We start from the raw sequence: 14,650 nt of genomic DNA, 5'->3' as shown, positions 1-14,650 counted from the left end.
TGCAGCATAATTCCTTTTGTACTGAAGTGCACCACATGTTATGTAAGATTTTTTTTTTAATAACTGTAGAGGTCTTAAGATACTAAGCAATCACATAATAGGTTGTATATTATGGATGTATGTTATGGAGTTGTTTGCTGTTCAGTTTTGATACTGCTTCCTATATAGTGTAGAGGAAAAGCTTACTGAGGTGCATCAGGATGAGGTGAAAAAAGCACACACACACAGAGTCATACAAACCTGCTTGGTTAGCCTGGAAGAAAGCAACTTTTTAAAAACACATCATTTCAAACCAAAATACTGAAAAAGTACAATAGATGGTTCTGGAGATTGTTAGGGAAATGAGGTGCATCCTTGATGCTGTTTCAGATAAAGACAGACCCCTCACAATGTAAAGCCATACAAACAGTTTGCCCATTAGCTGTGAAGTGACTGCCCGTATGCAAGGGCAGATGTTGAAGGATGACTGTAGCTGTATCAGAGTGAAAGCTTTGACAGTCCTAGTGATTGTTTGCACTCTGCTTTATGCCAAGTAAGTTGTCATCTTCCATCCATTTTCAAACAGGTTAGTGTCCATGTTGTACTGCTGCTGTCCTTGGCATTTCTGAGTCCCATGGGGGTGCTCAGCACAAAGGCTAACCATAGGTAACTTACATTGCCCATCTTAGCAGGAGACATTTTGGTAGATCAACATTTGAATGCATACTCTGTCATAGGACTGTGGCTCTTTCATAGATTTATAGTGGAGTTATTTGGTAGAGCTTTCTGCTTATTCTCACCATTCAGACATGCTTCACTGAGTTGGAGAGCACATTTGTGTGTAATCAGACACAGTGGGGCTGGGTGTTCAGTTTGCAGTTGTCATCCAGGATAAGGATGAATATAGATGACAGCTGGAGCTAACTTGTAAAGGCACTTGGAGCAAACAGTGTTGAGAACACAGGAACATCTGGTTTGTGTCAGCCTCTTATCAGAATAATCTTGTTGCTGTTTTTCTGGAGCTGCTCATGATTTTACACTGGTGGGGCAGGAAAGAACTCTCTGGGTCATATAAGACAGCAGTTTTGAAAATTATTTGTGGAACACTCACATGGTGTTAACTGCAAAGCTGTGGGGTTAGCTTATCCTAGTTTTCACTGTAAATGAAGTATAATCTAGGTGACTGCTTACAGGTAATTGGCAGATTTTATCTTCATGTGTTTTTTTTAAACAGAGCTAGATCAATTCAGCAGACCATGGCCTTCTAGATTTAGTCATTATGAAAAGGTAGATCATGTACAGAAACAATTGTTTCTGGTTCAAAGAATGACAGAAGTGAGGGGTATGGCACAGGGGGTGAATTTAACTCACTGTGTGTAATAGGAGATGCCTGTCTGCGGAGGGCAAATACAAAAGGTAATGCTACCAGCCTTTTCTGAGAGGACAGACAATGGTAGAACTATAGGAGGTATGAGAAGATGCAAGACATGTGGCATAGGCCTTGCTGCTTATAATTGAGTAGGAAGAGAGCGCAATACAGCATTGTTTAAGAAGTTGTTACTGGCAGATAAAGAGTCCATGCAAAGCAGAGCAAGAGAAAGAATTGCAACCTGTACCTTCTATAGCAGTATTTCTTTAAAGCTTTGGCTAACTGTGCAAGATTAAGGATCACTAGGATACCAGTTAGGATTGAGGCTGTTTTTTTCTTTTTCTCTAGTCAAAATGCTGGTACAATAGGCACTTCAGTGGAGGCAAAGCCAACACGCATCATCTAGCACTTCAAACATCCAATTCTATTGAGGTTGCATTTTAGAAATAAGTACAGGCACTTGATTTTCTACATGATGTTGCTTCTCGTTTTTCTCTTTCTTAATGCCTCGCAGGACCTGCTGGCTGGGGCACAAGGAACCAGCTGGATTATTCCTATGATGATTTTGTTGATGTAGCACAAGAAGATGACTTATCCAAGCATCTCTCTGCCTCTATAAAGGCCGCACCTGCTCGAGTCAAAAGACATAAGATGAATGTTCCAATGACTGACCACAAAATAAAGTTAATATTTAACATCACGGGTGAGAGAAGTCAAAATGTCATCCTTCTCCTATTCCTTCTTTTTTAAAAACGTAGTTCTCATACAGTCAGTAAAACTTAGCCTTCAGTTCACAAAGCCTGCTGGAGATGCCTGTGACAGTTTCTGAAGACATTGAGAGCCCCATTTCTTCACAGACTTTCTTCTTGGGGAGAAAGATCCCAGCCTCCTGTCCATGGAGGGCATTGTGCATATGGCCTACTTTCCACTGGCAGGTTTGGCTGTTGCACTCTTGATGTACTCCAGAGAACACTGGAAGTGCTGACTGTAAAATTTGTGTACTTTTTGTGTTTTCTGTTTATATCCCAGCTAGCGTGCCACTGCCTGATGAAAGGAATGATACATTGGAACTGGAAAACCAGCGACGGCTCCTTAAAACTCTGGAGACAATCACAAACAGGCTGAATAGGACTCTCAATAAGGAACCCATGTATTCTTTTCAGTTTGCATCTGAACTCATTGTAGCTGATGGCGACTCACTGGAGACTGAAAAGGCCTTTCTTTTCTGCAGGCCTGGTTCTGTGCTGAGGGGAAGAATGTGTGGTAAGCCAGATTACTGCTGCTTACATGTGTTTAGAATCCTTTTGAAAAGCAAAGTTTTAGACAATCTTTGCAGAGCGTTACAGTTTGACACAGTCCAGTGCTTGTGGTCTCCCAGAACAATAAACTGCAAAAACGCTTTGTGCGGTTTGACTCCCGGAGAATGTTTATGTTCCTAACCAAGGCCTGTGAAAAAAGGATACTTTTGTATCCAGGATTCCACTCCCATGGGGCAATAAGGCATATCCATGCTTGGTGATACACAGGAAAACAGTGCATGGTATGCAGTCCTTTAACCCTAATAGTCTTGTGAGTGATGTGTAGCTAAGACAGGGAATTGGATTCCATTTCCTATGTGTACTAAGACCTTTGCAATGCTCCAGAGAGATACTCCCTTTGCTGAGGAACAGTCACATTTCATAAAACCAGGGTTTGGCTAAATGGGAACAAGTATGTGTGTGTATTCTGAAGGAATCCTTATGTTTCATACGTTACAGTCAACTGCCCTGTGGGTACCTATTACTCCCTGGAGCATCATACCTGTGAAAGCTGCTGGACTGGATCCTACCAAGATGAAGAAGGGCAGCTGGAATGCAAAAGTTGTCCATCTGGTAGTTATACAGAGTATCTACACTCTAGGAGCATCTCTGAATGCAAAGGTGAGAACTTTGTCTTCCTCAGGCGCTAACCTCTGAATGCCTGGTGGCAGCATCTTGGTCCCCATTGTGGAAGTATGGGAATGAATTTAGCCTGTCAGATGAGGAGCAGCTCTAGCTGCCCCTTGATGCATATGTAAAGAGGAAAGCCAGGCTTTCACCACTACTGTGGCATGCAGGATGCCTAGGCAGATGCTTTAAGAAGAGCGGGCCTTTGAAGCTTTGTTAATTTCTGTCTTCATGCTGGGAGATTGTGTGCCCATTTTGCAGGGACTAATACACTTGTGATAATGCCATTCTTATCCTTGCCAGACCCTCCCCATCCTACCTTAATGGAGGATGGAATGTCAGCATTCTGCACTACAGTGCTCTGGCACTGTGCACCACAGCACTGTTATCTTTTTGTGGCTTGTTCTGAAAAAGAAGCTGTTAGCTTCATTTCCTGTCTGTTGTCTTACCATTTTGTTGATTAAAAAGTAGTAATTGAGTTGCAGTAAATCACACGTGAATCTGAATGGGAGAGAATTAACTGGTTAAGATTTCACAAATGGCTGTCTGTAACTTAGCACAGTTCCTTTTTTTTTTTTTTCCTCTTTGTATCCATGCAGTTCTTCTGAGTGTAGCAAACTCTAGAAGTCCCTGTGATATATATTGTGATTTTAGCATTATTTTCAGAGGTTAGGAGCCATGTTTCCTGTTGAACATTGCTTAATCTGTATCAATTCTTCTACCTCAGCTCAGTGCAAACAGGGAACGTATTCACCAAATGGTCTTGAGACCTGCGAAACCTGTCCACTTGGCACATACCAGCCAACATTTGGATCCAGGAATTGCATCTCTTGCCCAGAAAATACATCAACTGTAAAAAGAGGTGCAGTGGATGTCTCAGCTTGTGGAGGTTTGTAAGAAAATAGGCTATGAAATTTTAAAAATTAAATTCTAAAAATTTCTACGTGTTGTTTAAACATCCAGTAATGTAATTCAATTAATCTGCCTAAGATTGAATACCCCTTCTGATTAAGTGTGTACAAGTGGCATTTCCCAGGAAAATGACAGGTAACTTTCTAATAGCAGGATTGTTTCAAATGCTCTCTTTCTGATTTTCTAGATGGATTCTTATCTAAAGATGACTAAAATGAGATATGATTTGATACCTACATGAAAATAAAAGCTTTTACCTTGCAGAAGAGAAAGGCAATGACTGGGTGTTTGACACTGTCTGTAATAGCATCCAGATATTCTATACAAAATACTGAATTTTTACACAATTTATTCCCTAAGTTTTTTCAAGAAATTGGCCTCTGTCAATTGCCCATCCCAATTGTCTTTGGAAACCTTTGCCAGAAGATTCCTAGGGGAAATAGTCTGTAAGGATTAATATTACCAAAAAAACTTGTCTTTTGCCCTTACTTGAAGAGGAAAGAGGAGGAAAAATATAAAAAAGTAAAGGTGTGAGAGATAAAAGGGAAAGGAAATTGTGTTTGAAAGCTGTCCCCAAGGCATCAAAGGAATAGGTAGAAATTTTTCCCAGATATTTCCATAATCCTTGGCCATTATGTCACCTAACAGCACAAGTTAAATAAGCATCTCCTAGATGTGAATTCCTGGCAGGTTTCACCCTAATCCTTTAAGTCTGAGGAGGAACTATGAGGGAAGGAGAGAGACTGACCAGGAATGAGTGGGGGAGATATAGTGGGGGTGCCACAGATCACTCAAAAAAAGTCCTTTTGTTCTTGCAGTACCATGTCTCGCAGGTGAGTTCTCTCGTACAGGTTTGACACCTTGCTACCCTTGTCCCAGAGACTACTATCAGCCAGACCCAGGGAAGTCCTACTGCTTGTCTTGTCCCTTTTATGGAACGACAACTGTCATTGGTGCCAGATCCATCACAGATTGTTCAAGTAAGTTAAATTAATTCTGCTGGAGAAAGTGAATAAAGGGAGCGTGTAAAGGGTGGCCAGCAGTACTCTTAACTGAAACATCTCACTCTCCTAACAAATGTAGACCTCCCATTTCAGCCAATGAAGTTCACAGCTGGTTTTGCCTACTGGTGTTGCCTCTGTGTTACATAGAAGGAAAGACTGTGATACATACCAAGGCTCACTAACAGAATACAATACAGAGTGTGTGTGTATATATATATTTACCTTTGTTTGTATATATAGATATATTTGTGTGTATATATATACACATTGTATAAGGATACTATATGTATATACTATAGAGTTATATACATATATAGAAATATATATGTATATATGTGTGTGCACACACATAAAATGTATTTTGTATGTACACACACATCCATGTCTTTAGAAATACATGTGCTAACAAATACATATTTATGTATAATACATATAAAATACTACATGGTTACTGTGAAGTTTGGTTTTGTTCCTACCAATTCACTTTTTTCAGCTTATCTTTAGATGCATTGCTAACATGCAGTTACTGTGCCCTCATGAAATAGGGAGGAACCTAGCCGTACAGTATTATTAACAGTTCTTTCATATCTTTTCCTCTTTAGGTTTTGGCTCTACATTTTCAGCAGCTGAGGAAAGCATAGTTATGGTACCAGCTTCTCCAGAAAATATCAGCAAGCAGTACAAAGTCAGCAGTCAGGCAAGACAAGATACATTTTCCAACATTATCTCAAATGAAAGGAAGAGTACCCTATGCAGGAGTAAATTACTAAGGCCTTTTAAAATGTAATTGTTATGCTGAAGAAATCAGAGTGATAATCATGAGAACAGCACTCAAACTCTCTTTGGAATCATAGAAGCACTTCTGCTGAACAAAGGAGGCTGCATCAGCTATTGCCAATATTAAATTCTAGACTTGAGGCCTTCACTTGATGTATGAAATATTTATTGCACTTGCAAAATAAATGTAACATCCATGGAGAGGGTCCAGCCAATCTGTAAAAAGTACATTGACCACACTCACCCATATGATGTCTTCTATATGCTGAATTCCAGAAAACGCTACCAGGCTTATAAGTCCCAGATGTAAAATCTTTGTTTTACTTATTGCAACAGAGATACACTAGAGAGGAGGCAAGCAGAACTCCCTTCTGCTGTGAGTACCCTGTTTGAAATACAGGCAAGTCCTCATATAGTAGAAGCTACGCCAGTGACAATGTTTGCCAGAGATGCCCCCTTACCACAACCATCTCCCCCACAGTCTGTGCCTCTGACAAGACTGCTTTGTTTTAATCTAAATATTGGGTACACAGGAGTAAAGTTGACTGATGGTAAATTTGGCCTGAACCCCAGTATGTAACATCAGGACAGGTTAAAACATTATTTGCTGTGGTTTTAGTTGGCTGTTTACTCAAGGGCTTTGCTGAATTCGGGTTTAATATGTTAGAAAAAGTAATGGCACATGGTGAAGTTCCACACAAGTTCACCTGATGACCAGTAGCAGAAAGCAATTAGCCAGAGTAAAAGGGTGCAAAGTGCAGAGCTCTGATAGAGAAGATAGCATAATTTAAAACGTCATCTGTAAATTGTAGCTAAGAAAGTTCTAAGGGAGGAACATGTAATGATCACATTTCACTAAGTATAAGGTCATTTTAAAATAGTCATTCAGGTTTCTGGTTTTATTCTCTAGAGAAAACAAATAGTTGATCTGCTGAAGAGACAAAGAGGAAGAGCTAGAATTTAATACCACTAACATTTTTCTCCCAGTTTTTCAAAGTGACTGTAGAGTGTGCAGTTTAGAATATTTTGTTCTACCTGTATTTCCACATTTACCTTTCCACCTTGTTTAATTCTTGCCTCTGGCAGGTCTTTCATGAGTGTTTCCTGGAACCATGCCACAACAATGGGACATGCAAACAATTGGGAAGTGGATATATTTGCTTATGCCCACCTGGATATACAGGTAAAAAAATGAGCAGCTGGTGGGGGAGCTAACATGTCTCCATACCCTTAACATGGGCAAGGATAAAGGAGAAAAATATTTCAGTGCAAGAGCATAGCCTAACTAATTGGAATAGCCATCACAGGTTTACCATATGTAAGTATTAAGAAAATAAATAGTTCTTCATGTTATCTCTGAATTATATCATGTTTCATAGAAAAGGATTTTGAATGGGGCTTCTTTCAGTGGTGTGAGCAGATCTGAAAATGCTATCACTTGGCAATATTTATGATTGGTGAAAGCTGGATATTTGCACTCTAAACATCTAATTCCACTGGATCTGCCTGTATTCCTCTTCATTTTTAGCTTCCTAGATGCTTCAAAGGAAACAGAGGAGTTATTACTCAGCTATTAGCAAGAACTGATGTCTGTTACTTCTGATAGGTATTAAGTACCACTATCTGGAACTGAGCAGTCTGTTGCCCAGTGTCCATCATGCCTTTCTAATAGCATTTTAGGTCTGTGTTAAAACACAACCTAAAGAGAAGATAATAAACCTGAATGCCTGGTCAGGTACATAGTCAATCATGTTTTCTTACATTAAGTAGTCATGTCTTCTGTGTTTCTGAACAATTTCAAATTTTGACGCCCTGTTCCTATTCCTTTATTTTGCATTCTAGGCTTGAAATGTGAAACAGAAGTTGATGAGTGCAAATCATCTCCTTGTCAGAACAATGGAATGTGTAAAGATGGCATTGGGACCTTTGATTGCCATTGTCAACCCGGCTACTCAGGTAATTTGTTTCACTTCGTAACTCCTCTTCAGACAGTAATTGTTTCTGTGCCAGGTAGGTAGCACAAAACATGTGTGGTATTTAAATCCACATTTGTGGATTATAACAGGAAAGCAACCTGATCTACAGGTTAGAGTAAGGTTCTACAGTATGTGAATATGTTTTGAAATAAAAGGATGAGTATTCAAGGTTGAGGACAGTCTGTATGCATATGCGTGTGCATGTATGCTCCTGTCTTGTGACAATTCTGGTCTGAATAAAAAGGAATAAAGTTTAGGGAATTAGTAAATACTCACAGGGAAGACGCTTGTGAGACTGAATATGACTTGACTAGATAGAAAATTCATGCAGTTGCTTTACAGCAGCCCTATGAGTAAGTGAGTCAGCTTTTTCTTACCTTTTTTTCTCAGTCTTTTCATCTCTCAGCCGCATACATGTTGAAGGTATTAAAATCTGTGAAGAAACTAACATGCTTGAGCACTTTGGCAATACAGCACCTGTTTTCTAAATGTTGGAATAAACTATTGAGGAGTTAATTCTGTGTGATTAAAAAAAACGGACCTGGTGTTTTCCACCAGAAATGGTCTCTCACATTCTTCATTCTTATGGCTATGTCTGTATCAACAGCAACACTTGCTGTGTTTTTTTTAAACTTCATAAAGGCAAACCATCTTTTTCACATCTTTCACATCCCAACATCTAAATAACAGAGGTGATCTCTGTAGGTGTTTACAGTAGTGCAGTCAAACATGGGATTTTATCACCTGATTTCAGTAGCCTGTTGTTATGCAAGCAGTATGGTGCTATTCTGTCTTCCACATTCAGTCAGTGCAGCATGCAAGCATTGACCATGTCCTGACCATGCCTTGTAACCCTTATTGTTTAAAGGTCTCTTGTGTGAGGAAGACATAAATGAATGCAGCTCCAGTCCATGTTTGAATGGAGCACACTGTGTTGATGGCAAGAGTGGTTACCACTGCACTTGTGCAAAAGGATTCACAGGTATGCCTTTTTATGGTTAAGTCAAGCTTCACTCTTTCTGACCAAAAAAAGATGTCTTCCTAACCTGTCCAAAGTATTTCCATCTCATTGCAGCATATTGCATGTGTTATATGTTGATATTGATGTACTAAATTCCTTAGATCCATGTAATCTCTTAGAGTCCCTGTAATTAATTTTAATTTAAAAATTAAAGTACCGTAACATTAAACAAGGTCGTCTCTATCAAAGCTTCTACCCATACCCATACTTGGCTTTCTACTCTTTTCATAGATCACAGAATCATCATGGTTGGAAGCGATCTCTGAGATCACAAAGTCCAACTGTCAACACAAAAACAAAGAAACAAAAAAAGCAAACCAAACCAACCAAACAAAACAAAAATCAGACAAAACCACCAGAGCCTCAGCCACTAGAGCACGCAGTGAAGTGCCGCATCTACATGTTTCCTGAATACCTCCAGGGATGGTGACTCCACCACCTCCCTTGGCAGCCTGTTTCAGTGCCTGCCCACTCTTACAGTATAAAAGTTCCTCCTAATATCCAGTTTAAACCTCCCCTGGTCAAACATCAGGCCATTTCCTCTGGTCCTATTGTAATTTACTTCAGAGAAGAGTCCAACACCCACCTCCCTACAGCTTCCTTTCAGGTAGTTCTAGAGGGTGATGAGGTCTCCCCTCAGCCTCCTCTTCAAACTAAACAACCCCAATTCCCGCAGCTGTTCCTTGTATGACTTGTTCTCTAGACCCTTCACCAGCTTCGTGTCTCTGCTCTGGACATGCTCCAGCACCTCGATGTCCTTCTTATAGTGAGGGGCCCAGAACTGAACACAGGATTTGAGGTGCAGGCCTCCCCAGTGCCAACTGCAGGGGCACGATCACTGCCCTAGTCCTGCTGGCCACACTATTCCTGATGCAGACCAAGATCCTGTTTGCCTTCTCAACCACCTGGGCACGCTGCTGGCTCATGTTAAGCCAGCTGTCAGCCAACACCCCCAGGTCCTTTTCTGCTGGGCAGCTCTCCAGCCACTCTTCCCCAAGCCTGTAGCATTACATGGGGTTGTTGTGATCAAAGTGCAGAACCCTGCACTTGGCCATGTTCAGCCTCATACAGCTGGCCTTGGCCCATCGTTCCAGCTTGTCCAGGTCCTTCTGCAGAGCCTTCCAACCGTCAAGCAGATCAACACTCCCACCCAGTTTGGTGAAGAGTTCTGGAACAGCTAGGCATATCTGTTACCATGTTGCCAAAGATCTCCACTTCTATGATTCTTCTGTGCTTGTCACACAGAGCCTCTTTCACAGCAGGAATCCCATAATCATGTGTTCCTGGCTTTCATGTTTCTCCTTAGAGTTAAGGTTCCAGCTAAATGTGTTTTGTAGCAGCTTTTTGTTAGTTGCTCAGAATAGTTTCTCAGGTGATTTCCTCGTTTGGCTCAAATTACTCACATAATGAGCAATATCTGTTTAAACCCCTCACAGTTTTTGAAGCATTAATTTCTACAACTGCAAAGATGGTTCCTGTAATTCTTCTATGGCCACTTAATCTCCTCCCAGACCTGTATGGCCACCCTGGTGTTTGCTGTGTCCCAGAAGATTGGCAACAGTACTGAAAAAAGCAGAGATAGGTTCGTAATAGTCTTCAAAGAAGAGCTCTGACTTTCTTCTTTTCCACTCAGGTGCTCACTGTGAAATGGAGATCAATGAATGCCTTTCGAACCCGTGTCTTAACAGGGCTATTTGTGAAGATAGAGTTGGTGGTTTCTCCTGCAAGTGCCTCCCAGGTTTTACTGGTTTATTCTGTGAAAAAAACATTGATGAGTGTCTCAGCAGGCCCTGTAGAAATGGAGCTACGTGCAGAGATGGTATCAACAACTTCAGGTGAAGAAACAGATTAATTGATGTAATACAATGTGGAAAATCAGATATGTTGTGGTGCTGTAGCCTTCTTAGATTTCAGCAAGGCAACCTGATTCCATATAAATGGTCCCCTTATGCACATTAAAGGAGATTTTTAAAGGCAAAAAAATAAATCCTAGTGTCTTCACTCTTAAAAAATTCCAAGAAAATGGGCAGAGTTTGAACTGTGAGCATGGTAGGACTGCATAGTTTTAACACTGGTCTTCCAAAAGAAGTCCACTTTCCCATGCTTCAAGGGCTTATCTTGCTTTCTGCTAGAAGAGTAGGTGATGACAATGTACCTGATAATATTACATTTCTATAGCTGGGATGACAGGGATAACTGTACATACTGAGAATATAGAGGTTGAATTACAAACACCAGTGGAATCTTCCAAATATTTATTTTTGTAATTCATGGTATCTCAACTCAGATCAGAAGTTACAAATATCAATAGCAGTGCCACTCCCAGTTTCACATGGAGAAGTGTATACACTGTGTTGAAATATTGTATTGTCCCTATCAAGAAGAAATATTATGTGGCAAGTATATTTCAAGCATACTCAAAGGAATAACCGAAATAAAACTCCGTTAGCTCTGTAGTATCTCTTCTGTTGATTTGCTTTTTCATTATGTGCTGCTCCCATTGGCAGACCTGACTTCAGGGCCAGGATTCTGTGTTGTGACAGCAGCCATCTTCTCCCCTGTAGGTGTCTGTGTGTGACAGGGTACACAGGACTTAACTGTGAAGTGAACATCAATGACTGTGACTCCAGTCCCTGCTTAAACCAAGCTACCTGTGTGGATGCCTTGAACTCGTACGTTTGTAAATGTCCCCCTGGCTTTACAGGCAGCAGGTGTGAAACAGGTACACAGGACTATGTGTCAGCAAAGGGCAGCTTGACTAAGTCTCTGGGCAAGATTTGCACTGGGTGAGCTGATTTAATGCAGCATCCCCAGAATGCAGCTTAGGGTGGTGGGACTGTGAGAGGCTGAGTGGAGCCTGTGTGACTGCACTGTTAATAAGTGTAACTGCAGACAAATAAAAGCATGCATGCATGCTATGTCATATTTATATTAATTTCTCTTTTCTAAGGCACAGTTCTGTATTTTTAATACCTAGTCAGTCTATGGAGTTTAATTTCTGTTTGTTCAGTGTATCTGAGTTAATTAGCTCTTTCTGTTATTTGTATTTCATGTAGGGCTTTGCATCTCAGAGTTAAGAGATTAGTATGTGGTAGTATCGCCTTTAGAAGTCCTAAAGGCATCAAGTTTCTCTCAGGCAAAAGGGTCTCAGGTTGCCAATGGTGGGGCAAAATGGGTCAGACCTAGTGCAACCTCTTGTATGATGCTGGAGTAAGGCCACACAACCACGAGGCTCAAATACATTTCTCTTTTAGCCGCTCCATGAAAATTTTAAAGTATTAATCTAGTAGTGAATCTTTAAACAGAAGAAACCATTGATTTTACAAAGAACAGGTCATTTAGATCTGCCATCCTGTGTCAGAGTTAAATAACACCCAGCTTTCAGGAGAGCTCCATTTGGTACATTTACATGTAGTATCCTTGTAAAGAATGTCACTCTGTATTAAAGAGCAGCACAGAAGTATGGTTTCATACCAGTACAGTGTATTTCATAAGTCTGTTGTTGTTGATTTTTTTAAGTTTTAAATCTTTACTCTTGTGAATAAAATGGAACCAGTTGATCACACTTTTTGGGATTGTTGGATGGCAGATGGATATGTCATTTCATTGACAGAGGACTGAGAAGCGAGGTTCATGTTTATTGTTTGTAACTAATCATATTCTTGTCCAGTCATTTTTCTTCAAACCTTGTGTGTTTTCTAGTCTTGGAAAGCTCTGTATGCTGGCTGATGTTAGACTTCTATACATTGTTTCCACTTCTGATCGATAAAGTGAATAATTTTTGTAGATGGATTGCCTTCCGTTTTATTGCGTTTGCTTAGGTTCAATTTGATTCTCTTTCGTGGTTTTCAGGCGTGTATTTCTGAAAACTCTTTGTCTTTGTTGCAGAACAGTCCTCTGGTTTCAATCTTGATTTTGAAGTCTCTGGTATCTATGGATATGTCATGCTTGATGGTGTCTTCCCATCTCTTGGTGACATCACCTGTACATTCTGGATGAAATCCACTGACACCACGAACTATGGGACTCCCATATCTTATGCAGTGGAGAATGGAAGTGATAATGCATTTCTTCTGACTGATTACAATGGGTAAATCACAGTTCTGCTTTTCTCTGTGTTACAGATATTTTGAATTGATAAATCATATGTAGACCATAAGTCTGAATACCCTTCTTTGGGGTCGAAAAATTTGCATCCAAACTCTATAGCTGGAGTTGCCGCTTCTTTTTTGTTTTTCTCCTTGCTTTGCTTTCTTCATTTTCTGCCACGTAGAAGAGTAAAGGCAGGAAAGCAGTGAAGTTTAGAAAGTGTGTTATTTTTGTCTGGACTATATTTACATCATATTTAAATTATGCATTTAGACAATGATTGAATCAAATGGAGCTCAGCACTCAGAGTGCTTGTCGTGTGACTCCAAAAGCAGAAATGGGCCTAAGAGACAAGTTTAAGAATCTGCTATGCAGCCATGACTTCAGTCTTCCTGTTTTGATACAAAAGGACATTACTTACTTCACTACACTTTGCGTATGGTGACTGTAACTTCACAGTTCTCTGAGAGAGAAATATCTTGTGTGATGATCTTTCAAGAGAGATTTCTTCTATGATGTAGACAGGGTTACCTCATTTGGCAAATAACATTTATTTGGGTCGTATGAGACAGGCCATGCTTTTAAAGGTGCTGCCTGCAAGTGAGTGTGCTTTCATCTTAATTCCCTGCAGCTGGGTTCTTTATGTGAATGGAAAAGAGAGGATCACAGACTGCCCTTCAGTGAATGATGGTAACTGGCATCACATTGCAGTCACATGGACATGCACAGATGGGGCATGGAAAGTGTACATTGATGGAAAACTGTCTGATGGAGGCAGTGGGCTCTCCGTTGGCTCAAAAATCCCTGGTATGCTTTATTTATGTTATACCAGATTTGTTGCCTTGTTTTTATTGCAGAATTTTCTATGCCTGCAAGGAAGTGTTTATTTTGCTGATTTTAGTTTTCACATTTCCAACATTTGTGTAGGGCTTATGTTTGCTGTTCTTGCTCATGTTCCCTCAGCCTCAGTGAAGGCAAGCTGCACATTTCTAGGGTAAACTGGTAGGGGGTGGCAGAACTTAGTTCACAAAGGAGCCTGTGCTGAGTTGATCTTGGAATGACTTTTTGGAAATAGGTTTCTCACACAACAAACTTAAGTTGAACTGCCATTTCCTTTACAAATGTATACTTGGAATTGATTGAATTAGCCTTCTGCTATTGCTTTCATATTTTTAAAGTCATGTTTGCATTTGTTCCTAACAAGGTGGGTGGGTTTTTCTATTCATTGTTTCCTGTGATCAGCTGTCTTTCCAGTAATATCAGAAGGCATGAGAAGGAATACCTTTGCCACTGAAGAGTCAGGAAAAGCCTGATTGCTGCAAAGACATTTTGTTTTTACAGTGTTTTCATATTACCACTGCCCAAATTTACATAGATTTTCAAAGAACTATCCGTATTAGGGAAAAAAAAAAAAAAGTGAAGCGTTTTACTTTATGTGCTTTGTGCTTGTCCCTGTCTTTCCCAGTTATGGTGAAGTTATGTCCAGAGACAAGACCTGAGGAGGTGTGCAGTCTCCATTATTTTTTGCCCATGTCCACACAGCCTGAGAAGTACAAAATGCATGTCCACATCATTTACATTATTGGTCAAGGAAAGGA

General features: G+C 40.3%; 1 protein-coding gene across 1 annotated transcript in view; it reads left to right on the top strand.

Moving 5' to 3' along the window:
- SVEP1 (sushi, von Willebrand factor type A, EGF and pentraxin domain containing 1) overlaps positions 1-14,650 on the top strand; it is a 132,385-nt gene that overhangs the window by 66,520 nt on the left and 51,215 nt on the right. The window contains exons 15-27 of the mRNA XM_051643182.1: positions 1,863-2,051; positions 2,378-2,611; positions 3,106-3,267; positions 4,001-4,162; positions 5,004-5,165; positions 5,792-5,886; positions 7,053-7,149; positions 7,809-7,922; positions 8,811-8,924; positions 10,597-10,798; positions 11,528-11,685; positions 12,852-13,053; positions 13,684-13,859. Coding sequence (XP_051499142.1) covers positions 1,863-2,051; positions 2,378-2,611; positions 3,106-3,267; positions 4,001-4,162; positions 5,004-5,165; positions 5,792-5,886; positions 7,053-7,149; positions 7,809-7,922; positions 8,811-8,924; positions 10,597-10,798; positions 11,528-11,685; positions 12,852-13,053; positions 13,684-13,859 — 2,067 coding nt within the window. The remainder of the gene's footprint in view (positions 1-1,862; positions 2,052-2,377; positions 2,612-3,105; positions 3,268-4,000; positions 4,163-5,003; positions 5,166-5,791; positions 5,887-7,052; positions 7,150-7,808; positions 7,923-8,810; positions 8,925-10,596; positions 10,799-11,527; positions 11,686-12,851; positions 13,054-13,683; positions 13,860-14,650) is intronic.

Source organism: Apus apus, chromosome Z, assembly GCF_020740795.1.
Source record: "Apus apus isolate bApuApu2 chromosome Z, bApuApu2.pri.cur, whole genome shotgun sequence".
In the NCBI taxonomy this organism is placed as follows: Eukaryota; Metazoa; Chordata; class Aves; order Apodiformes; family Apodidae; genus Apus; species Apus apus.
This window is presented reverse-complemented; position numbering and strand designations above follow the sequence as displayed.